Source organism: Barbus barbus, assembly GCF_936440315.1.
Source record: "Barbus barbus genome assembly, chromosome: 16".
NCBI lineage: Eukaryota > Metazoa > Chordata > Actinopteri > Cypriniformes > Cyprinidae > Barbus > Barbus barbus.
In genome coordinates, this window is record NC_136744.1 from 31457424 (window position 1) to 31481161 (window position 23738).

The window sequence follows — 23738 nt, forward strand, 5'->3', positions numbered from 1 at the left end:
TATTATATGTTGATTAAATCAACTTTGTGTTAATTTTGTGTTTGTGACCAGACAGACACGCTCTAGGCCAGACAGACACGCTGTAGACCAGACAGACACGCTCTAGGCCAGACAGACACGCTCTAGACCAGACAGACACGCTCTAGGCCAGACAGACACGCTCTAGACCAGACAGACACGCTCTAGGCCAGACAGACACGCTCTAGACCAGACAGACACGCTCTAGGCCAGACAGAGACCAGACAGACACGCTGTAGAGCAGACAGACACGCTCTAGACCAGACAGACACGCTCTAGGCCAGACAGACACGCTCTAGGCCAGACAGACACGCTCTAGGCCAGACAGACACGCTCTAGGCCAGACAGACACGCTCTAGGCCAGACAGAGACCAGACAGACACGCTCTAGGCCAGACAGAGACCAGACAGACACGCTCTAGGCCAGACAGACACGCTCTAGGCCAGACAGACACGCTCTAGGCCAGACAGACACGCTCTAGGCCAGACAGACACGCTCTAGGCCAGACAGAGACCAGACAGACACGCTGTAGACCAGACAGACACGCTGTAGACCAGACAGACACGCTCTAGACCAGACAGACACGCTCTAGGCCAGACAGACACGCTCTAGACCAGACAGACACGCTCTAGGCCAGACAGACACGCTCTAGGCCAGACAGACACGCTCTAGACCAGACAGACACGCTCTAGGCCAGACAGAGACCAGACAGACACGCTGTAGAGCAGACAGACACGCTCTAGACCAGACAGACACGCTCTAGGCCAGACAGACACGCTCTAGGCCAGACAGACACGCTCTAGGCCAGACAGACACGCTCTAGGCCAGACAGAGACCAGACAGACACGCTCTAGGCCAGACAGAGACCAGACAGACACGCTCTAGGCCAGACAGACACGCTCTAGGCCAGACAGACACGCTCTAGGCCAGACAGACACGCTCTAGGCCAGACAGACACGCTCTAGGCCAGACAGAGACCAGACAGACACGCTGTAGACCAGACAGACACGCTGTAGACCAGACAGACACGCTCTAGACCAGACAGACACGCTCTAGACCAGACAGACACGCTCTAGGCCAGACAGACACGCTCTAGGCCAGACAGACACGCTCTAGGCCAGACAGACACGCTCTAGACCAGACAGACACGCTCTAGACCAGACAGACACGCTCTAGACCAGACAGAGACCAGACAGACACGCTGTAGAGCAGACAGACACGCTCTAGACCAGACAGACACGCTCTAGGCCAGACAGACACGCTCTAGGCCAGACAGACACGCTCTAGGCCAGACAGACACGCTCTAGACCAGACAGACATGCTCTAGGCCAGACAGAGACCAGACAGACACGCTCTAGGCCAGACAGACACGCTCTAGACCAGACAGACACGCTCTAGGCCAGACAGACACGCTCTAGGCCAGACAGACACGCTCTAGGCCAGACAGACACGCTCTAGGCCAGACAGAGACCAGACAGACACGCTCTAGGCCAGACAGACACGCTCTAGACCAGACAGACACGCTCTAGGCCAGACAGACACGCTCTAGGCCAGACAGACACGCTCTAGACCAGACAGACACGCTCTAGACCAGACAGACACGCTCTAGGCCAGACAGACACGCTCTAGGCCAGACAGACACGCTCTAGGCCAGACAGACACGCTCTAGGCCAGACAGACACGCTCTAGGCCAGACAGAGACCAGACAGACACGCTCTAGGTCAGACAGACACGCTCTAGGCCAGACAGAGACCAGACAGACACGCTGTAGACCAGACAGACACGCTCTAGACCAGACAGACACGCTCTAGGCCAGACAGACACGCTCTAGGCCAGACAGACACGCTCTAGACCAGACAGACACGCTCTAGACCAGACAGACACGCTCTAGGCCAGACAGACACGCTCTAGGCCAGACAGACACGCTCTAGACCAGACAGACACGCTCTAGACCAGACAGACACGCTCTAGGCCAGACAGAGACCAGACAGACACGCTCTAGGCCAGACAGAGATCAGATAGACACGCTGTAGACCAGACAGACACGCTCTAGACCAGACAGACACGCTCTAGGCCAGACAGACACGCTCTAGGCCAGACAGACACGCTCTAGGCCAGACAGACACGCTCTAGGCCAGACAGAGACCAGACAGACACGCTCTAGGCCAGACAGACACGCTGTAGACCAGACAGACACGCTCTAGGCCAGACAGACACGCTCTAGGCCAGACAGAGACCAGACAGACACGCTGTAGATCAGACAGACACGCTGTAGACCAGACAGACACGCTGTAGACCAGACAGACACGCTGTAGACCAGACAGACACGCTCTAGGTCAGACAGACACGCTCTAGGCCAGACAGAGACCAGACAGACACGCTCTAGGTCAGACAGACACGCTCTAGGCCAGACAGAGACCAGACAGACACGCTCTAGGCCAGACAGACACGCTCTAGGCCAGACAGACACGCTCTAGGCCAGACAGAAACCAGACAGACAAGCTCTAGGTCAGACAGACACGCTCTAGGCCAGACAGAGACCAGACAGACACGCTCTAGGTCAGACAGACACGCTCTAGGTCAGACAGACACGCTGAGGTCTGTTTGCGTGTGTAAACTCACACTCTCACTGCCGCCCACTATTCTTCTGCTAAAGCTCTTTATCCTCGCTCCTCTCGCTCTCTCCTTTCATTTGTAATTTTCATGCTCCAGCTGATCTCTTTATTCTTCAGCAGAGCTTTTATTCTGTCTGCAGGTGTGTGCGTGAGTAGCGCAGGTGTCTGACATTTCTGCTTAGTTGCACACATGAGGTGACAAACATTGTTGTGTTTTAAAGATTTGTAGGGACATCATGTCACAGGGTCTCTTTCTCTCTCTCATATGCGCCCAATGTGTTCTCAGGTACTGAAATTTGGTACCGAATGATTTAATGTGAATCGATGTGCAATTAAAGTACCGAGTTCGGTACCCAACCCTAGTCTTCTCACACGTCAAACTAAACTATAATCTATGAATCTTATCTAGAAGATCCTGAGCTTGTGTCTATTCAAACCTCATAATCTTACCAAAAATATTGAGGGTGATGTTGTTGTTACTGCACACTTTTCCAGCAGCATTTTGAGCACAGCAGGAGTATATCCCAGAATCCCCTGTGCTGAGGTTGGTCAGCGTCAGGATCCGGTCCTTTCTGTCCAGCTGAGCTTCATCTTTGAACCATTTACTGCTCGGCCTGCAAAGGTCAAAAACATCTTTTCACACAGAATCAGCGACTGTCAGTAGACTATGATCAGAAACACATCTGTAACCTATGGAAGACAGTTTCTGTCACAGAATAAAAAAAAACACTTTTTATCTCATAATTCTGAGTTGCAGGAAAAACTCAGAATTGCGAGATATAAACTCAGAATTATGAGAAAATTTAAGTCACAATTGCTATAAAGTCGCAATTACCTTTTTGAATTTTTTTCTATTTTTATTTTGTGGTGGAAACAGGTCTTCCATTTTAACCTCCATCATTCACTGTTGATATATTGCAGGAGTTCTGTGTGAGGATCAGACTCATACAGTGCCCTCCACTAATATTGGCACCCTTGGTAAATATGAGCAAAAGCAGCTGTGAAAATAAATCTGCATTGACTATCCTTTTGATCTTTCACTCAAAAAATGTACAAAATTCTAACCTTTTATTGAAGTAAAACAATTGAAAGTGAGGAGAAAATCTCATTATGAAATAAATGTTTTTCTCCAATGCATGCTGGCCACAATTATTGGCACCCCTAGAAATTCTAATGAGTAAAACATCTCTTAAGTATATTCCCATTCATATTTACATTTTTAGCCCACCAGGGTGACTAGGAGCATGAAATTATCCAGCCATGACTTCTGTTCCACAGGATTATAAATATGAGGAACACAAAGCCCAAATCCCCTTAATCATCCGTCACAAGGAGTAAAACCTATGAATATAGCTCTGATGTGCAGAACAAGATTGTTGAGCATTACAAAAGAGAAAGTGGCTGTAAGAAAAGAGTTAAAGCATTGAAAATCTTCATTTCCACCATCAGGGTAATAATTAAGAGGTTCCTATCAACTAAAGATGTTATGAAGCTGTCTGGAAGAGGATGTGTGTCTATATCGTCCTAATGCACGCTGAGGAGGAGAGTTTGAGCGGCTAAAGACCCTACAAGGACCACAGCTGGAGAATTGGAGAGATTAGTTGAGTCTTGGGGTCAGAAACCTAAAATATATATATCAAACAGCACCTACACCAGCACATGTTGTTCAGGAGGGTTTTGAGGAAAATTCTCCTAGCTCATCCAGAAACAATCTCCAGCATATTCAGTTATCAGACACGACTGGCACTTCAAATGGGACTGGCTTCTATGGTCAGATAAAACTAAAAAATGAGCTTTTTAGCAGCAAACACTCAAGATGGGTTTGGTGAACACAGGGATAAAAAGTACCCCATGTCTACGGTTAAATATACTGCCGATCTTTAATGTTGTGGGCCTGTTTTTCTGCCAGAGGTCCTGAATACCTTGTTCTGATGCATGGCATCATGGATTCTATCAAATACCAACAGATAAAAAAATCTAAACCTGACTGCCTCTGTTAGAAATCTTATAATAGGCCATGTTTGGATCTTCCATCGGGACAATAATCCAAAAACAAACATTAAAATGAACACAAATATTGGTCCCTGGGCACAAAATGAAGCTTCTGCTGGCCATTCCTGTCCTCTGTCCTGAACCCTACAGAAAATAAGTGAAGTACACTGAAGAGAAGCAGCTGTGAATCTGAAGGATCTGGAGAGGTTCTGTATGAAGAAAATGGTCTCTGATCTCTTATCAGGTGATTATAGGAGAAAACTCAGAGCTGTTATCTTGGGAAAAGCATGTTGCAGTAATTAGGTGCCAATAATTGTGGCCAACATGAACAAGAGAAAGCATTTATTTCACAAGGAGATTTTCCCCCCACTTTCAATCGTTTTACTTCAATGAGAGGTTGGAATTTTGTGAATTTTTTGAATGAAAGATAAAAAGGAGAAACAAAGCAGATTTATTTCACTGTCCAATCAGATGCTGGACTCACCGTGGATGTCCATCAATGTGACACTGCAGCACGATTCGCTCAGCCTCCTCTAGCTCCGCCTCTGAGGCGGGTTCATTCATCGTAATTGGCCCCTTCTCCAGCCCTGAGGACACAAAACATGACTAGAATAAAAATAAAAACTCTCTATATCCAACATTTCTCTATGTTCTTCAACAACAAAAAAAGAGAAGAAAAAAATCCAGAAATAAATCTGTTCAGTAATCACAATTATTATATTGAGCAAAATAATTGTGATGATGAGTTTAACTATTATGTAGCATGACTAAAATATGACTTTAAAGTGTTTTCCTGACTAAAACTAGACTAAAGCTCCCAGACTTTTACTCAACTAAAACCTGATTAAACAGAAACAGAACAAGTTGACTAAGTATGATAAAAACTAAAAAAAGGGTATTAGACTAAAGGTCTAAGACTAAACAAAATAATAAAGAAACAGCTGACAAAATGACACAATTTGAAACACAAACCATCCAAATCAATCTAAATGTAAGTGAATATAGACACTGATCTACAGCAAATAGAGGACGAGAAACACTTTCTGCTGATTTGTCCTAAATATCACAATGAGAGGAAACACTTCTCCCCAGATCTGAAGCCCTGATCCCATCATTTACTGAACTTATGATCCTGAGAAAATGCCCTTCATACTCGGAGAAGATGATAACAGCGGCACTAGCTGCTAAATATGTATTAACCATTCACAATGATAGATGTTACACATCATTAACTTCAAACTGACTTTATCTTTTCATTTATTTAGATGGATTTTATTTAATTGTTATCCATGTTGTTTTTTAATATTGTTTCTTTCTTTTTATTATTTATACACAGTCAAACCAAAACTTATTCAGACAGCGTCAACATTTCTCACATTATATCACAGTTTATTCGCTATAGTTGAGAAAATGGTAATAAAATATGAGAAGAGCTCAGAGTTAAACTGCATCAGAACAAACTGATCTTGATAATGTCAGATAACTTTGATAGAAAGGTATGTAATGAATTGGGTTGAATACCTATCAGCTGTTAAATTTAAGATAATACCAATTTAGCTCAACCAATTACCAAGAAATGCTTCATTTTGTTCAGTTTGTGGTGGAAAAACATCACATTAGCAATTAAAGAAAAATACTTGAGCAAAACATGATCAGGTTAAAGTGTCTGAATCATTTTTGATCCGGTGTAGTTCACTGTATGAACAATTTTTGGGTGTAATATGTCACAGTTTACTTTATTTTGCTCTCCTCATTTACAGAAATGAACTGTCCTGCACCCACTAGTAAAAAATATCAAAAATTATATCTGGTGCCTCAATAATGTTTGGTTTGACTGTATGTGGTAATGATTTGGCAACATTGTGTTACACAGTCATGCTAATAAAGCTGAACTGAATTTGAGAGAAAGAGAGAATCACCCAACACACCAATCACAGCAGTGACATGATGATGTGAAACATGACATCTAAAAGAGCCCCCAGGTTATATAAAAATTATTTTTTTTTTTTTAAAGTACACTTCCATAATATAGGTAAAGTACTCTATTTCCACGCACTAATCTAAGTGTACTCAACTGAGCTATTTTGGGACACCATGAATGTGAACATGTGAAGTGACATACGGCCAAGTACGGTGACCCATACTCGGAATTCGTGCTCTGCATTTAACCCATCCAACGTGCACACACACACACACACACACACAGCAGTGAACACACACACACACACACACACACACACACACAGCAGTGAACACACACACACACAGCAGTGAACACACACACACACACACACACACACAGAGCAGTGAACACACACACACACAGCAGTGAACACACATACACACACACACACACACACACACACACACACAGCAGTGAACACACACACACACAGCAGTGAACACACACACACACACAGCAGTGAACACACACACACACAGCAGTGAACACACACACACACACAGCAGTGAACACACACACACACACACACACACACACACAGCAGTGAACACACACAGCAGTGAACACACACACACACACACACCGTGAACACACACCCGGAGCAGTGGGCAGCATTTATGCTGCGGCGCCCGGGGAGCAGTTGGGGGTTCGGTGTCTTGCTCAAGGGCACCTCAGTCGTGGTATTGAGGGTGGAGAGAGCGCTGGACATTCACTCCCCCCACCTACAATCCCTGCCGGCCGGGACACACACACACACACACACACAGCAGTGAACACACACACACACACACACACACACAGCAGTGAACACACACACACACACACACACAGCAGTGAACACACACACACACACACACATACACACACTGTGAACACCCACCCGGAGCAGTGGGCATTTATGCTGCGGCGCCCGGGGAGCAGTTGTGGGTTCGGTGTCTTGCTCAAGGGCACCTCAGTCGTGGTATGAACTATAATGCAGTTTTAACATATTCTCTGTGTATTTAAAATATGTATTTAGTCTTGAACATCTTTCATTCACTAGTACACTCAAGTGTACTACAAGTGCTGACTAAATACATTTTTAAATACAAAGAGAGTGTTAAAACTGCATTATAGTTCATATTCATGGTGTCCCAAAATAGCACAGTTGAGTACACTTGAGCGCTTGTTTCTGGGTTGGTTAATTTAGAGTATCTTACATTTATCTGAAGAAGTACTAAAGAATAATTTTTAGTATATTAAGTACAAAATTAGTGCGCGGAAATAGAGCCCTTTAAGTACTTTATGGAAGTGTACTCTTGTTAACCTGGGCCGTGACACCTGGTTTCCAGAGACACACACAATCGCAGCTCACATTTGATGTTGATGGATGCGTTGGCGGAGATCACGGTCTCTCCGGTGGTGCTGCTGGAGGCCACACACTGGAAGCTGCCGGTGTCTGCGTGACGGTCCACTGCCGTGAACTTCAGGTTACTGCCCTCCTGGAAGCGGCGGTTCGAGTCCTGCACGCGACGGCCGTCCTGCGTCCACCAGTAGCGCATGTCCTCCGGGCCGCTGAGCTCACAGCGCAGGATAGCACTGCGGCCGTGTAACGCGTCCTGAGATTGGGGCTCTTCCGAGAAATGAAGCGAAGACGCCTGGATGATGAAGACTGAGAGAAACACAGAGAGCCAGTCAGACTACTGAACAAAACACTTTAGACTCACATCAGACGAATAAACGTCCCCAGACAAATCAAACCCAACAGCATGTTTGCATTCATTAATGATGCATGAGATATGTGAGTGTCAGCTCTGCTAACACACACACACACACACACACAAAACCTTCATCATCGTCATCAGGAGCTCTGAGCTCATCTACAGACCTCATCACATCATGCATGCTGGGATACAGTGAGTTTGATTATGCGCTTTATCTTATATTCGCATGTATTCATTTTGCACGTTTACCAAAGCAACTTACAAATAAAAAGAAATCACAAGCTATTTGACAGAGACACAGTATTAGCAGCATGCAATGACAGGATTAGTAAAAACTAGACTGCTAAACAAGCTAGGGCAGAGGACAAATGCATTCATCAATTTATTGATTTATTTTAATAAATAACGAGACCAGAATGTTCTTGCATATTAATAAACTGCAGAGAAAACAGCCAGAAATAACAGCACTGTTAAAGGAATAAAGTCAGAGAGTCACGAGGATCAATAAATGATGACAGAATGATATATTTGGCAGAACGGTCATTGACTTGACATCAACTGGTGGAGGAGCAGTGATGATTTGTCTCGAGTGAGAGCGAATTCATCTGAACTCGGGTCAAACATCAGCTCCAGTCCTGTGAAGGTCAATGATGTGGCAACCCGTCTGCTTCATCTCACTGACTGATCCATCATAGTGACAAAAGGATTCTGGGATTCATCATCGATCAATGACCGTTACAGCTGCTCTACCAATGAGACAGCTATTCAGCTGGATGGACTAGCCTCGTTTCGCGCCGACAGAAATGCAGCTCTGTGCGGTAAGACTCGCGGTGGTGGCTTGTGTGTTTACATCAACACAAAATGGTGCAAGAACTCTGTGCTGGTCTCTAGTTACTGCTCATCGCTGGTGGAGTTTGTGATTGTGAGATGCAGACCTTTTTATCTACCACGGGAATTCACCACTGTTTTCATTATCGGAGTATACATTCCACCTAGCGCTAATGCTAAGGAAGCGCTATGGGAATTGTGTACAAAGATTAGTGAACTGCAAAATATACACCCGGATGGACTGGTTATTGTTGCTGGAGATTTTAACCATGCAAATCTCAAGTCAGTGCTTCCTAGATTCCATCAGTATGTGGACTTTGCAACGAGAGGGGAAAACACGCTGGATCTTGTTTATACAAACATCCCCGGCGCATATCGGGCAGAGCCCCGCCCCCACCTCGGTTACTCAGACCACATCTCTGTGATGCTAATTCCAGCATACAGACCACTCGTCAGGCGTTCAAAATCGGTTCTGAAGCAAGTGAAAACCTGGCCAGCAGGAGCCATCTCTGCTCTTCAGGACTGTTTCGAGAACACTGACTGGAACATGTTTAGGGAGGCTGCAACTTACGGCGACTTAACTGACTTGGAGGAGTACACGTCATCAGTGACCAGTTACATCAATAAGTGCACCGATGACGTTACTGTCTCCAAGAGTATAATTTTACGATCCAACCAGAAACCGTGGATTACTGCGGAAGTGCGTGCGCTTCTGAGAAGCCGAGACTCTGCCTTCAAAACGGGAGACATGGTGGCCCTTAGAAGAGCAAGGGCCAAACTTTCTCGGGCTATCAGAGAGGCGAAGCACGCGCATGCCCAGAGAATTCACAATCACTTCAGGGACAGCGGTGACACACGGCGCATGTGGCAGGGATTACAAGCTATCACAAACCACAGGATGACAACACCTGCCTGTGACGGTGACGGCTCCCTTCCAGATGCGCTGAACAACTTCTATGCTCGGTTTGACAGACAGAACGTTGTGGCGGCGAGGAAGTCCACCCCTCCTCCGAACGATCAGGTGCTATGTCTCACTACAGCTGATGTGAAGAAAACTCTACGCAGAGTCAACCCACGTAAAGCTGCTGGTCCAGATAACATCTCAGGCAGAGTGCTCAGAGAATGTGCGGAAGAGCTGGCAGATGTTCTTGCCGACATCTTCAACATTTCTCTGAGCAGCGCCGTCGTTCCCACGTGCTTCAAGGCCACCACCATCGTTCCCGTGCCCAAGAAATCTTCTGTGTCCAGTCTCAATGACTACCGTCCCGTTGCACTTACACCTACCATCATGAAGTGCTTCGAGCGGCTCGTCATGAGACATATCAAGACCCTGCTGCCCCCCTCACTGGACCCACTGCAATTTGCGTACCGTCCTAATCGCTCAACGGATGATGCCATATCCATTACACTCCATCTTGCCCTCACACACTTGGACAAGAAGGACACATACGTTCGTATGCTGTACATGGATTTTAGCTCAGCATTTAACACTATCATCCCCCAAAAACTGATCGGGAAGCTGAACCTGTTGGGTCTGAACACCTCCCTCTGCAACTGGATCCTGGACTTTCTGACCGGACGGCCTCAGTCAGTACGGATCGGAAACTGTACCTCCAGCACCATCATACTGAACACTGGGGCCCCACAAGGCTGTGTGCTTAGTCCCCTGCTGTTCACACTGCTGACTCATGACTGTGTAGCAACACACAGTTCGAATTACATCATTAAGTTCGCTGATGATACGACCGTGGTGGGTCTCATTAGCAAGAACGACGAGTCAGCGTACAGAGAGGAAGTGCAGAGGCTAACGGACTGGTGTGAAGACAACAACCTGTCTCTGAATGTTGATAAGACAAAAGAGATGGTTGTTGACTTTAGGAGGACACAAGGTGTCCATTCTCCGCTGAGCATCGATGGCTCCTCTGTGGAGATCGTCGAAAGTACCAAATTCCTGGGCGTTCATCTGGAGAATGACCTTAGCTGGTCTCTCAACACCAGCTCCCTGCACAAGAAAGCCCAACAGCGCCTCTTCTTTTTGAGAAAACTGAGAAAGGCCCAGCTTCCACCACCGATCTTGACCACCTTCTATAGAGGGACTATCGAGAGTATCCTGAGTGGCTGCATCACTACCTGGTTTGGGAATTGTGCCATATCGGACCGAAAGACCCTACAGCGGATAGTGAGGACAGCGGAGAAGATCATCGGGGTCTCTCTCCCCTCTATTGAAGACATCTACACTACACATTGTATCCGCAAAGCCACCAGCATTGTGGCTGATCGGACACACCCCTCTCACACATACTTCACACTCCTGCCATCTGGAAAAAGGTACCGAAGCACTCGGGCACGCACATCCAGATTGTGCAATAGTTTTTTTCCACAAGCCATCCGTCTTCTCAACAAAAAAGGGACTGGACTGATAAACATGCACGCACACACGCACAAACATTATCACTTAGCTTAAACTCAACTATCTCAAAACTTTGAGACTGGACTGAACTGATTAACATAAGTGCAAACACACTGACATACACTACCAAACTATTACATCAACACATCAACTTACACATCAACTTGTAAAGGCTCTTTCTGCACAATATTTATTACTAGGACTACGCTTTGCACTAAAGTGTTAAATTCTCCTAAATTCTAAAATGTATACTGGTTTTGCACTACCTCATTTCACGTACACTTTATGTTGTTTGTTGTAAATCTACGTTGTAAATTTATGTTGTATGTAGCACTTTGGTTCTGGAGGAACGTTGTTTCGTTTCACTGTGTACTAACTATATATGGTTGAAGTGACAATAAAGCCTACTTGAACTTGAACTTGAGACGCGATCAGAGTTACATCAGGAATTATTCATTAACATCTGGATTAACACTACATAACACTTTTAGAATAAAAAAAAAAATTTGAAAATTACTTTTTCGATTTAAATGTTTCTCAAATATGAGTTGATGGAAGAAAAAAAATTAAAAAAATAATAATAATAATATTATTATATATATATATATATATATATGATATTTCCCCGTCCATTTTAAATTGTTATTCTCCAATGAAAGGTTAGATTTTTGTGAATTTTTTTAATAAAAGATCAAAAGGATTAAAAATGCAGATTAATTTTCACAGCCTTCTTTGATCATATTTACCAAGGGTGCTGATATTTTTGGCCATGACTGAATATACAAAATAAATAAATCATTTTAAAATAAAACACATAATAAAGAGATTCAATATTTTGTCTTTTTAGCACATCATGTGACCACTACCTGACTTCAGACCAGGGTTATTAGTTAACCAAAACTACAAATCATTTAAAAAAACCTGTTGCTTGAAATAAAATAAAGTATTAAGAAACTTCAACTTATTTTATTTAGTTTCCTTTATATCGCTATCTTTCTAGGCAACATTTCTCATTTTCATTTAGTTTCATACTGAAAACTAAAACTGAAATAAAATAAAACTATATCGACATATTTAAAAACAACAAAAACTAATAAAAACGACAAAAACCCAGAACACAATTACGAAAACTTTAACTAAAATTAACATGAAAGTAGAAAATATAAAAACTAAATCTAACTACAATTTTAACAAAAACATAAATAGTATCTGTGACAATAAAATAACACAGCATCAGAGAATGGGAGCATGTGAATGTTTGAGAAATTATTGAAATATTAACTATATCAACCAAAACTGAGAATAATGCGATATAACATCAGCAGCCATATCACCCTGTAGCCCAAGACTGGTTGCCTACTGAAGCTAAGCAGGGCTGAGCTGGTCAGTACCTGGATGGGAGACCTCCTGGGAAAACTAGGTTGCTGCTGGAAGAGGTGTTAGTGAGGCCAGCAGGGGGTGCTCACCCTACAGTCTGGGTGGGTCCTAATGCCCCAGTATAGTGACGGGGACACTATACTGTAAAAAGCACCGTCCTTCGGATGAGACGTTAAACCGAGGTCCTGACTCTCTGTGGTCATAAAAAATCCCAGGATGTCCTTCGAAAAAGAGTAGAGGTGTAACCCCGGCATCCTGGCCAAATTATTATTATTATTATTATTATTATTATTATTATTATAACTGTCTTATATCACAGAGCCTCATCATAACAGTCAAACAATCAGAATCTTCTAAAGCAGCATCAGATGTACTCCTCAGAAGTAAAGAGCAGGGAACAAAAGTCAGCTTGAAACAGGCTCATCTTCATTAAACTCCTAAACGAGCATCGAGTTCTGTCATGAGGGACGTGTTTTCATTAAGAGCCGCTTCACACGTTCACATCCATCTGTCCGTCTCCACAAATAAAGCCTCTATTGTCTCGTGTGGAATCTGTGACCAGCTGTAATCACAACAGCGCGGTAAAAATGCGGTAAAATGCAGAGACGCCTCTAAAAGCTTTTGAACCATTAAGAGCGTTACAGTAAATGTGTGGCCACCCAGAATCTGCTTTACCACCTCATTACACACGACACATCTGGGGCCCGGGGCCCTTCAGAGCCGACGCATAAACACGTCATTGTTCACTGTGTGTACTGTCATCATTCATGTGTTTATGATGATACTCCAGCTTCTGCTCAGGATAACAGGCGTAAGATACCTGGATAAAGAATAAACATGGTGACGATGGGAACCGCTTCCAGTTGAGCAGAAGAGCAGCAGAATGGTGTGTAAGCACAGACAGGTGTAAAGCATCACTAGATGTTTAGCTGAAGGAAACACATCACATGCAGCAGAGAAGCGTCCAAACTCGTGTCTCACCACAAAACCTCCTCCATTTAACATCTCAATAACAAACACTGACTCTCCACAAACAAACATCAGCGTCTCTTTACGGCTCAGGCCTTGTCAAAGTGGAAAAGTCCTTTTGTGACGGCAGGATGAACCACAAATGTCTGAACGAAGCTACAAGTAATTCAAAAATATAATTCTATTTTAATTCAATTTTCTTTTGTAAATTGTCAAGCAGCTGGAGTGCCATGAAAATTTGTGTGCATTATTTAATTAAAATACAGAGAACAAACTGGGGAAACAAATCTAATTGCATTTTTATTTTTTTGTCATTAGTATTTTATTATTATTATTATTATTTAATGAAATGATAAAAAATTAAACAATTCAATAAAGAAATGTCACTATAATATGGAAGCCCGTTTCTGCCACTGAATAAAAAATAAAAAAGGTAATTGTGACTTTTTTCTCAGAATTGCATGACATAAACTCACAATTGTGAGAAATAAAGTCAGAATTGTGAGATAAAAACTTGGAATTACCTATTTTATTCAGTGGCGGAAATGGGCTTCCATTAGGGATGCAACGATACCAATTCTGAGTATCGTCCGATTCCGATCCGATCCGATACCAGCGCAGTTTTTTTTTTTAATCAGTGTAGAATTTCTATACTTCTGTGTCACTCTTTTGTGTGTTAATCTATTAGACAACTTCATTTTAATGTAAAAATAACATGAAATATATAGGGGCTGTTTACATCTGGTCACTTCATGTGTTTTGTAATATAAATCTGATCGCTCAAACCACTTCAGGAGGAGGTCTGGTCATTCCAAACCAAACTGGACATGTGTAAACCCATTACTTGTCCCAGAATGTCAAAAATAGAAATAAACGTGTGAGGCCGTGTTATAGGCTATATAACATTATGGTCCGATGACTGCGCTAATGCAACACGCATCGCCGCGGACGAGTAGCTGAGCATCTCTTCAGGAAGCAGACACGCAAACTGCCGAGAATGAAACTGAAAGACACAGACGATCAACACAATACTCTTCATTAAAAGTAGAAGACAACCTTCTCTTCCCAGTGCTGATGCCACGTGCTCTCCTAATGCGGTCTCTGATCTTGAAATGAGCTGATAATTAATCACATGCAGCGCTTATCTTTTGATTTCGTTATGTTTAAATATAGCGCAGGAATTGAAGATCGGATTTATATCTGTTGTGTGACTTTGTTTCAACAAATCAGATAGATATCGGATCAGAGAAAACGCATGAAATGACCAGGTGTAAACAGGCCCATTCATAATCTATGACAAAAATATTATTATAAATTAGGTTACTGGATAATTTAGCAGCAACATTTATTCTAGAAAAATCATGAGTGCACAATTTGATAAAATCTAAACATTTAGTGATAACATTATTTAGTGGGGAACAAATAAAAGTGAATATGCGAAGGACTATATCTGGTAAAATGTTACACATTGCTCTTTATATTGTTGTAAAATACATTCATGAAAATGTATTTATTTATAAATATAAACTACAAAATTAAAAGACATTTCTATTAAATGTATAGCACAATGAAGGCAGCGACAGATGATCGAGCAGTCCTATCTATCATATATATCATACATGCTGCTGCCTCCATTACTGTGCTATACATTAGATTATTAATAGCCTTGAGAGGACAGAACAAGAAACGCCATAAATAATCTTTCATTGCGCAAAAGCATTATAATAGGAAAAGCTCCAATAGAGAGCGGCACAAAGCGCTTATGTCTTCCCGCAGAATGATGCGCTTGAATCAGACGGAGTCACAGCGAGCAGCTCCATGTTTCAGGTGCGTAGCTTATTAAATCTGTGCATAGTTTATTCATCCTTTTCGTTTAACAGTTTTAACTCTCAGTTATTGAGCGCATCGGATCGATGCATCCCTAGCTTCCATACTATGTAATACTACTGAACTATAAAGTATGCCATAATAATAATAATCATTTAAATGTATGAAATAATAATACAATTATTAGTAGTATTTTTTAATAACAACAGTATAATTAAAATGCTAATATTTATGGTTGTTTGTTCTTTTCAGCCACTGATAGAATTAATAAAAATGTTACCGGCTAACTAGTGCGCACCACATTTGGCGAGCGCTTATTTTAGGTCCTGATGATAACAATAACTATACAGTTTTAATAATCCTTCTAATTCTATAATAATAGTAATCCCACATCACAACTATAACAATGATTTTTGTTTGATGATTTGTTTCCACTGGATAAACGACAGCCAATCAGAATTCGTTTGAGCATTTAAAGACGACAAAACTGCAGCGTTTTTAATAAACGGAACATGATTGTGTGCTAGTGTGGATGCTGATATAGTTATCATTCTAGTTATGAACGGGTCCAGACAGGTGGATGATATACTCCTGACACTGATGCAGTCTTCCCTCATACCGCTTCAATGAGCAGCAGCCAGCGCTTCACGGCTGAGGACATACAGCTCTCTATAGGTATATTGGACTGATATTATAAAGAACATGACTAATTATTTCAACTCTAGCCTTTAGAACGAAACACTAAATGGCTTTTCCTGGCTTTTTACACCACTATTAAATCTCCCGGTTAAGCGTTTCCTGCAGTTCTCAATGATAATGCCTTCAAACGGCAAACACTAAAACAGACCGCCGGCAGATTCCAGAGGAGAAGCGGAGAGCTGATAACAGCCTGATGATCTTCCCTTCCTATCTGATCAATTACCTGTGAAAGGAAAAGCACTTTAGTGTGGATGATCCAAGCATAACATGGAAGCTGTGTCTGAATATGGAAAAGAGATTAAAGCAGTGTTCTGGCTGAGGAACGGTGAGATCATCCACTAAACGAAGCACTAACGACTGCCTGCTCAAACGCTTCATAAACACACTGAAAACCTCCACAGATCCAAGACTAAACGCCTTTTATGGAATATATATATATAAGCACACTTACATCTGCCCATAGATTGGGTTATTTAAGATTAGGAATCAGGAATTATTATAGTTAACAAACTACAAAACAAAACTGAAATATAATAAAACATAAAAGAAAACCGTTGAACCTGACAGATCGTCACAGACCCTCGGGGTCCTGCTGTATCATTAGAGGACAGATTAATCTAGATCAGTGATTCCTGCTCTTCACACACAACAGAGAGGATGCTGGGAATGACAGCCAGAAACACACATTATGATGATTAGCTTATTAATGTCAAAAGCTGCTCATTTGTAGCTTTCACAGAATGTTCTGCTATTCATTTCATATTCAGTTTTGTGAGGTTTGCTTCAGATCAACAGATGTACATGAAACAAACTACAACTGAATTACAAATACAACTGACATACTGCTTTATATAGATCTCTGAATTATGACTTGAGTCATGATTTAGTCAAAACTATTGAGTTGTTAATCCAACAGAGGATCACCAGTGAAACGCTGCCAGACTTATTCACTTATGGAAACAAATCTGTACCCAAACACACACACACACACACACTCCTGATAAAGAGGAAGACTCTGGAGTCTGAACACACACACACTATAAGACAGTCACACACACACACACACTCCTGATAAAGAGGAAGACTCTGGAGTCTGAACACACACACACTATAAGACAGGCACACACACACACACACACTCCTGATAAAGAGGAAGACTCTGGAGTCTGAACACACACACACTATAAGACAGGCACACACACACACACACACACACACACACACTCCTGATAAAGAGGAAGACTCTGGAGTCTGAACACACACACACTATAAGACAGTCACACACACACACACACACACACACACACACTCCTGATAAAGAGGAAGACTCTGGAGTCTGAACACACACACACTATAAGACAGGCACACACACACACACACACACTCCTGATAAAGAGGAAGACTCTGGAGTCTGAACACACACACACTATAAGACAGTCACACACACACACACACACTCCTGATAAAGAGGAAGACTCTGGAGTCTGAACACACACACACTATAAGACAGGCACACACACACACACACTCCTGATAAAGAGGAAGACTCTGGAGTCTGAACACACACACACACACACACACTCCTGATAAAGAGGAAGACTCTGGAGTCTGAACACACACACACTATAAGACAGTCTCACACACACACACACACACACACTCCTGATAAAGAGGAAGACTCTGGAGTCTGAACACACACACACTATAAGACAGTCACACACACACACACACACACACACACACACACTCCTGATAAAGAGGAAGACTCTGGAGTCTGAACACACACACACTATAAGACAGTCACACACACACACACACACACACTCCTGATAAAGAGGAAGACTCTGGAGTCTGAACACACACACACTATACGACAGTCTCACACACACACACACACACACACTCCTGATAAAGAGGAAGACTCTGGAGTCTGAACACACACACATAAGACAGTCTCACACACACACACACTCATGATGCTGCACACCCATCTTCCACACACTCACTTTATATTTAGCTGCTCTCACAGTGAGTTAATGAGATGGGAGCAGGGCATTATGGGAACACCGTCACTAACTTCACAAACAAGAGGGTTAATTAGAGCTCATACAAATAAGTGATGATAGAGTCAGCTTAAAAAAATAAATATAATAAATAAATAAATAAATATAATATAATATATATATATATATATATATATATATATATATATATATATATATATATATATATATATATATATATATATATATATATTTATTTATTTATTACAAGGCTTTTAAAAATGGCAGGTAGCCGGTGTTTGGTATGCGTTTGGCCATTCACCATACATCGAGTCACTGATAGTTCCTATAGAACTGTTTTTGACCCTATACTCTGAAGTAGAAGCTAAGATAGTTCCTAGAACTAAATACATTCCTAGTTCCCGCGGTGTGAAGATGCCAAAAACTGGGAACTACCGCCAATAGTTCTAGGTTCCTTCGGTGCGAATGCACCTTTAGAATCAACTCCAGACCTTTTACCTGCTTAATTGATGTAACGAAGGAATAGCCCACATCTGTCCATGAAACGGCTTTTGAGTCAATTGTCCAATTACTTCCGGTCCCTTGAAAAAGGTAGGGAGGTAGATATTAAAGAGCTGTAATTCCTTAATCTTTCCTCCAATTGTGATGAGAATACCCTCGAATTAAAGCTCAGAGTGTGCACTTATAGCCCATATTCATTATATAACTGTAACTTGAATATGTTTTGGTCAGCAGCTAAAATAATAAGAATTGTGCCTCTGTCCAAATATATATGGACCTGACTGTACACACACACACACACACACACACACACACACACAGAGTAAGTGTCTAGTGTATAAAGGCAGTGCATGCAGTGAACACACTCACATTATACTGCATCTGCACTGAATCACATGACTAAAATCATGAATAAATGCAGGAAAGAGGAACAGGGCACACAGGAGGCTGATGGGTGAGATATGAATTGTTTGTGAATGGGTGCCGTGGGGACGTGACCTCTGTCAGAATGATATCCCATAAGCCCCTGACGGCCTGTCATGCTGCTTTACTGTCTATCACACAGAAATACGGGCAGAATCTCAGAGCGGGAGGTCATTTATTCCCAACTACTTCTGAAAGACCATTTATATTCAGTCTTCTGTAGAGCTGCTTTACAGCTGAAACTGATGCAGTTTGTAACTGATTAATATTTTCTACATTTATTTGTGAGAAGCTGCTTTGAAAGGATCTGTACTGAAACACTCCACAGAAATCATCAAAGCTCAGGACTGAAGCTAGAGCATCTGTGTCCTTCATGAAACCACACGCGTGTTATTATTCCTGTAACATGTTTAAGTGACTTCAGTCTGTTTCTCTGCAGTGATCTGAAAGAGCATCTGACACACACTTGAGCTGCGTTATTACACTTCAGAACACAATCACAGTCAAATAGAGCTGATCTGTCCATGAACCTCAAGTGTGTTTCAGAAATCTGTCACTCACCACACACACACACACACACGCACGCACGCACGCACACACACACTCACAGTACACACACTCATAGTACACACACACACAGTACACACACACACACACACACACACACACTCACAGTACACACACACACAGACACAGTATACACACACACTCACAGTACACACACACACTCACAGTACACACACACACTCACACAGTACACACACACACACACACACACTCACAGTACACACACTCATAGTACACACACAGTACACACACACTCACAGTACACACACACACACACACACAGTATACACACACACTCACAGTACACACACACACTCACAGTACACACACTCACAGTACACACACACTCACAGTATACACACACACTCACAGTATACACACACACACACACACACTCACAGTACACACACACACAGACACAGTATACACACACACTCACAGTACACACACACACTCACACACACTCACAGTGCACGCACACACACACACTCACAGAACACACACTCATAGTACACACACAGTACACACACACACTCACAGTACACACACACACACACACACACACACACACAGACACAGTATACACACACACTCACAGTACACACACACACTCACAGTACACACACTCACAGTACACACACACTCACAGTACACACACACTCACAGTACACAGTACACACACACACACACACACACACAAAAAAAGCCCCCCCGTCAGTCTGACACACACTCACAGTACACACACACAAAAAAAGCCCCCCCGTCAGTCTGACACACACACACACACACACACACACTGATAGCGTATCGATGCTGTGTTCTGTCCATACGGGCGAGACAGTAGCTCAGGTTGTGTAAACTAACCGTGGTCTGGGGAGGAACGAGGGGCCATTTGGCTCCGTTGTGTCTCTCAGATATTCTGCAGCGCTCTGTGTTTCCCGTCCGGCACTCCCAGTGCATCAATCCGCCCGGATCTTCTGGAAACACAAACCCAGACCTGCCAAGAATCCAGCCAGGAGCCCATCAGAGCCTAATGCACTCGCTAATGAACAGAGGAAGCACAACCTGCTGATGATCCCATAATGCACCTCTACACATCCCAGAGAGCAAACGCTGGCATACAGACCCGAGATAAGGCCAACGCGAGACGAGTGTGATATCGGCCTGTTACCACGGTAACCACAGAGGAAGGTCAAAGGTCAATTATACAGGACCTTATTCCTGTCATTGAGAACAATGACTCCCTCCTCCAGACCACATCAGTCCAGATATGTTTAAGATGTAAATAAGATGATTAGACCATGTTTTACAAGAAAATACCATTTTAGTTTTCCTACTTAATGTCTTGTTTAATTCACTGTTACTTGCCTTTTTTGGTAATTGTTTGTGTAATTAACTAGCAATTACTGAGTGAGAATTGTTTCTACATCAAATTTTCTTTCAGTGTAGTTATAAATATTATAACCTAAGCCTAACAGAAAACTCAATAAACTTCACCAAAAAAACACTTTATTTTTACAGTTTTTTTGTGATATTTTGTCAGATTTACTTCGCTTCTGAGTACAAAATTTGTCCCCAAAATATGTTTAAGCAGGTACACACACACACACACACTCACTCACACACACACACACTCACTCACTCACTCACTCACTCACTCACTCACTCACTCACTCACTCACACACACACACTCACTCACTCACTCACACACACTCACTCACACACACTCACACACACTATAGTGGTAGGTAGTAGTGTATCATAAAAATGTATCATGGGTAATTGTTTCATCATACTGACATCATAAGCCATATCATATAGTGATTACTACTGTGTTCAAAGTGTTTTTATATGAAACAATCATATATTAAAGTCTATTTTAAGCAATCCAGTAAACATTACAAACTAAAAGATATTTTGAGCTTGAAGCTTAAGATTAGATAAATCATAAGAGATGAATGATAATTCTCACATATTAGCTGCATCAGTTAAATAATGAATAACAGCATTATTGTCTTGCGACAGCTCATTTACAGAGGAACATTTGATTCTGTTATTTTCCTGTTCATACTGTGGAGCTGCTTTGAATCTGTATTGTATGAAGCACTATAGATGACTTGACTTAATATTGCACACGAGTAAAACAATAAAACATATCAACTTTAACATGTTTGGGACCTGTAGCACTGTGTTTTCTCATCAGTCTTCTTCTTCATTCTCTCATGTAAACTGTATGGAAAGATCTACTGCAGTAAAACAGCAAAGCTCGATCTCCAGCCCTGAAACACACACATATGAAGCCGCTCACGGCTGATGGTGCTTTTATTGGTTTACGGCCTCTCAAACCTTAACATGACAGATGAGCTTGGAGCAGCGGTGCATTTTCTGACCATCAAGCACTCAGAAATGCTCTCACGCACACGGCTCTGTGCTTCAGAGGCTGGAAAGTCGATACACGCACAGGAAGGCAGAGAGATGCTCTCTAGAAAGCCACTGAAGCAAATATTCCAGTTGAGTGGCTCAAACGCTGCGGGCGATCAAACATCCGTGTCCCCCGCGCTCCGCATCTACTCACGCGTTATTAGCCAGCGCTGCAAACACGGCACGCAACGATCAAAACACGCCAGCGCTGCAGATTCATGCCAACCACGGCCCGTCTGCAGCGATTGAGATGCTGTCTGCGATGCAGGAGATTAGCAGCGCACACACTCGTGCTGAAAGACGTCATTGAGGGCCGAGGGCCCATGAGGAGGCGCTGGGGCCCCTGGTGTCAGTTATCAGGCTCCTGCTGCGCTCCAGTAATCCTCAGGTCAGCGCAGAGCAGCACCGATGACAAAGATGTGTTTGACGGGGACGCGCTTACACAGGACAAAAACTGAGCTCTGAGCTCTGAACACACAATCATCCAATTCAGCAGCGTTTACCAACTCAACCATCACTCATACTAGTGCTCCTCGTGCTGCAAATGATTAGAAATCACACAAAACAGGCATTCAAATCAGCTCAGATAACACTAAATCAGTTATTTTCTTATTTATTAATTCCTTCAACAACTGTTTTTGTCTTTGATGAACCAAATTCAAGAATCTGGATATATGAGGAATCCTGATCTTAAGTGTGATTTCTAGAACTGGATAAATCATAGAAATTCATAAAAATTGTAATACACAATGGACTTTTCTTATAATGAATACACATATTTACTAGTTTATTCACTACTTACTATTTACCAAGAATATTTTTTTTATTCCTGATCTCTAAACCATATTCAGTAAATCATGAACAACTGGAAAAATCACATAAATTCAACAAGAGAAAGAATCCTGAAGAGCATTCAGCTTTTAGACAGGAAGAGAACACCTCAACCACCCCGAACACCATAGCAACACCCTAGAAACCACCCAACACAGCCTAGCAACCACACAAAACACCCTAGCAACACCCTAGAAACCACCCAACACAGCCTAGCAACCACCCAAAACACCCTAGAAACACCCTAGAAACCAGAACACCATAGCAACACCCTAGAAACCACCCAACACAGCCTAGCAACCACACAAAACACCCTAGCAACACCCTAGAAACCACCCAACACAGCCTAGCAACCACACAAAACACCCTAGCAACACCCTAGAAACCACCCAACACAGCCTAGCAACCACACAAAACACCCTAGCAACACCCTAGAAACCACCCAACACAGCCTAGCAACCACACAAAACACCCTAGAAACACCCTAGAAACCACCCAGAATACACTAGAAAACATTAAGAACACCCTAACAACACCCTGGAAACCAGAACACCCTATCAACACCACCC

The 23738-nt window shown here is 42.7% G+C and overlaps 1 protein-coding gene across 1 annotated transcript in view; it reads right to left on the minus strand.

Annotated features, from left to right (window-relative positions):
• Nucleotides 1–23738, minus strand: part of LOC306882332 (inactive tyrosine-protein kinase 7-like) — an 84464-nt gene that overhangs the window by 29377 nt on the left and 31349 nt on the right. Inside the window, exons 2-4 of the mRNA XM_079436881.1 lie at nucleotides 7943–8239; nucleotides 5110–5212; nucleotides 3084–3247 (exon numbers count right to left, since the gene is read on the minus strand). Coding sequence (XP_079293007.1) covers nucleotides 3084–3247; nucleotides 5110–5212; nucleotides 7943–8239 — 564 coding nt within the window. The remainder of the gene's footprint in view (nucleotides 1–3083; nucleotides 3248–5109; nucleotides 5213–7942; nucleotides 8240–23738) is intronic.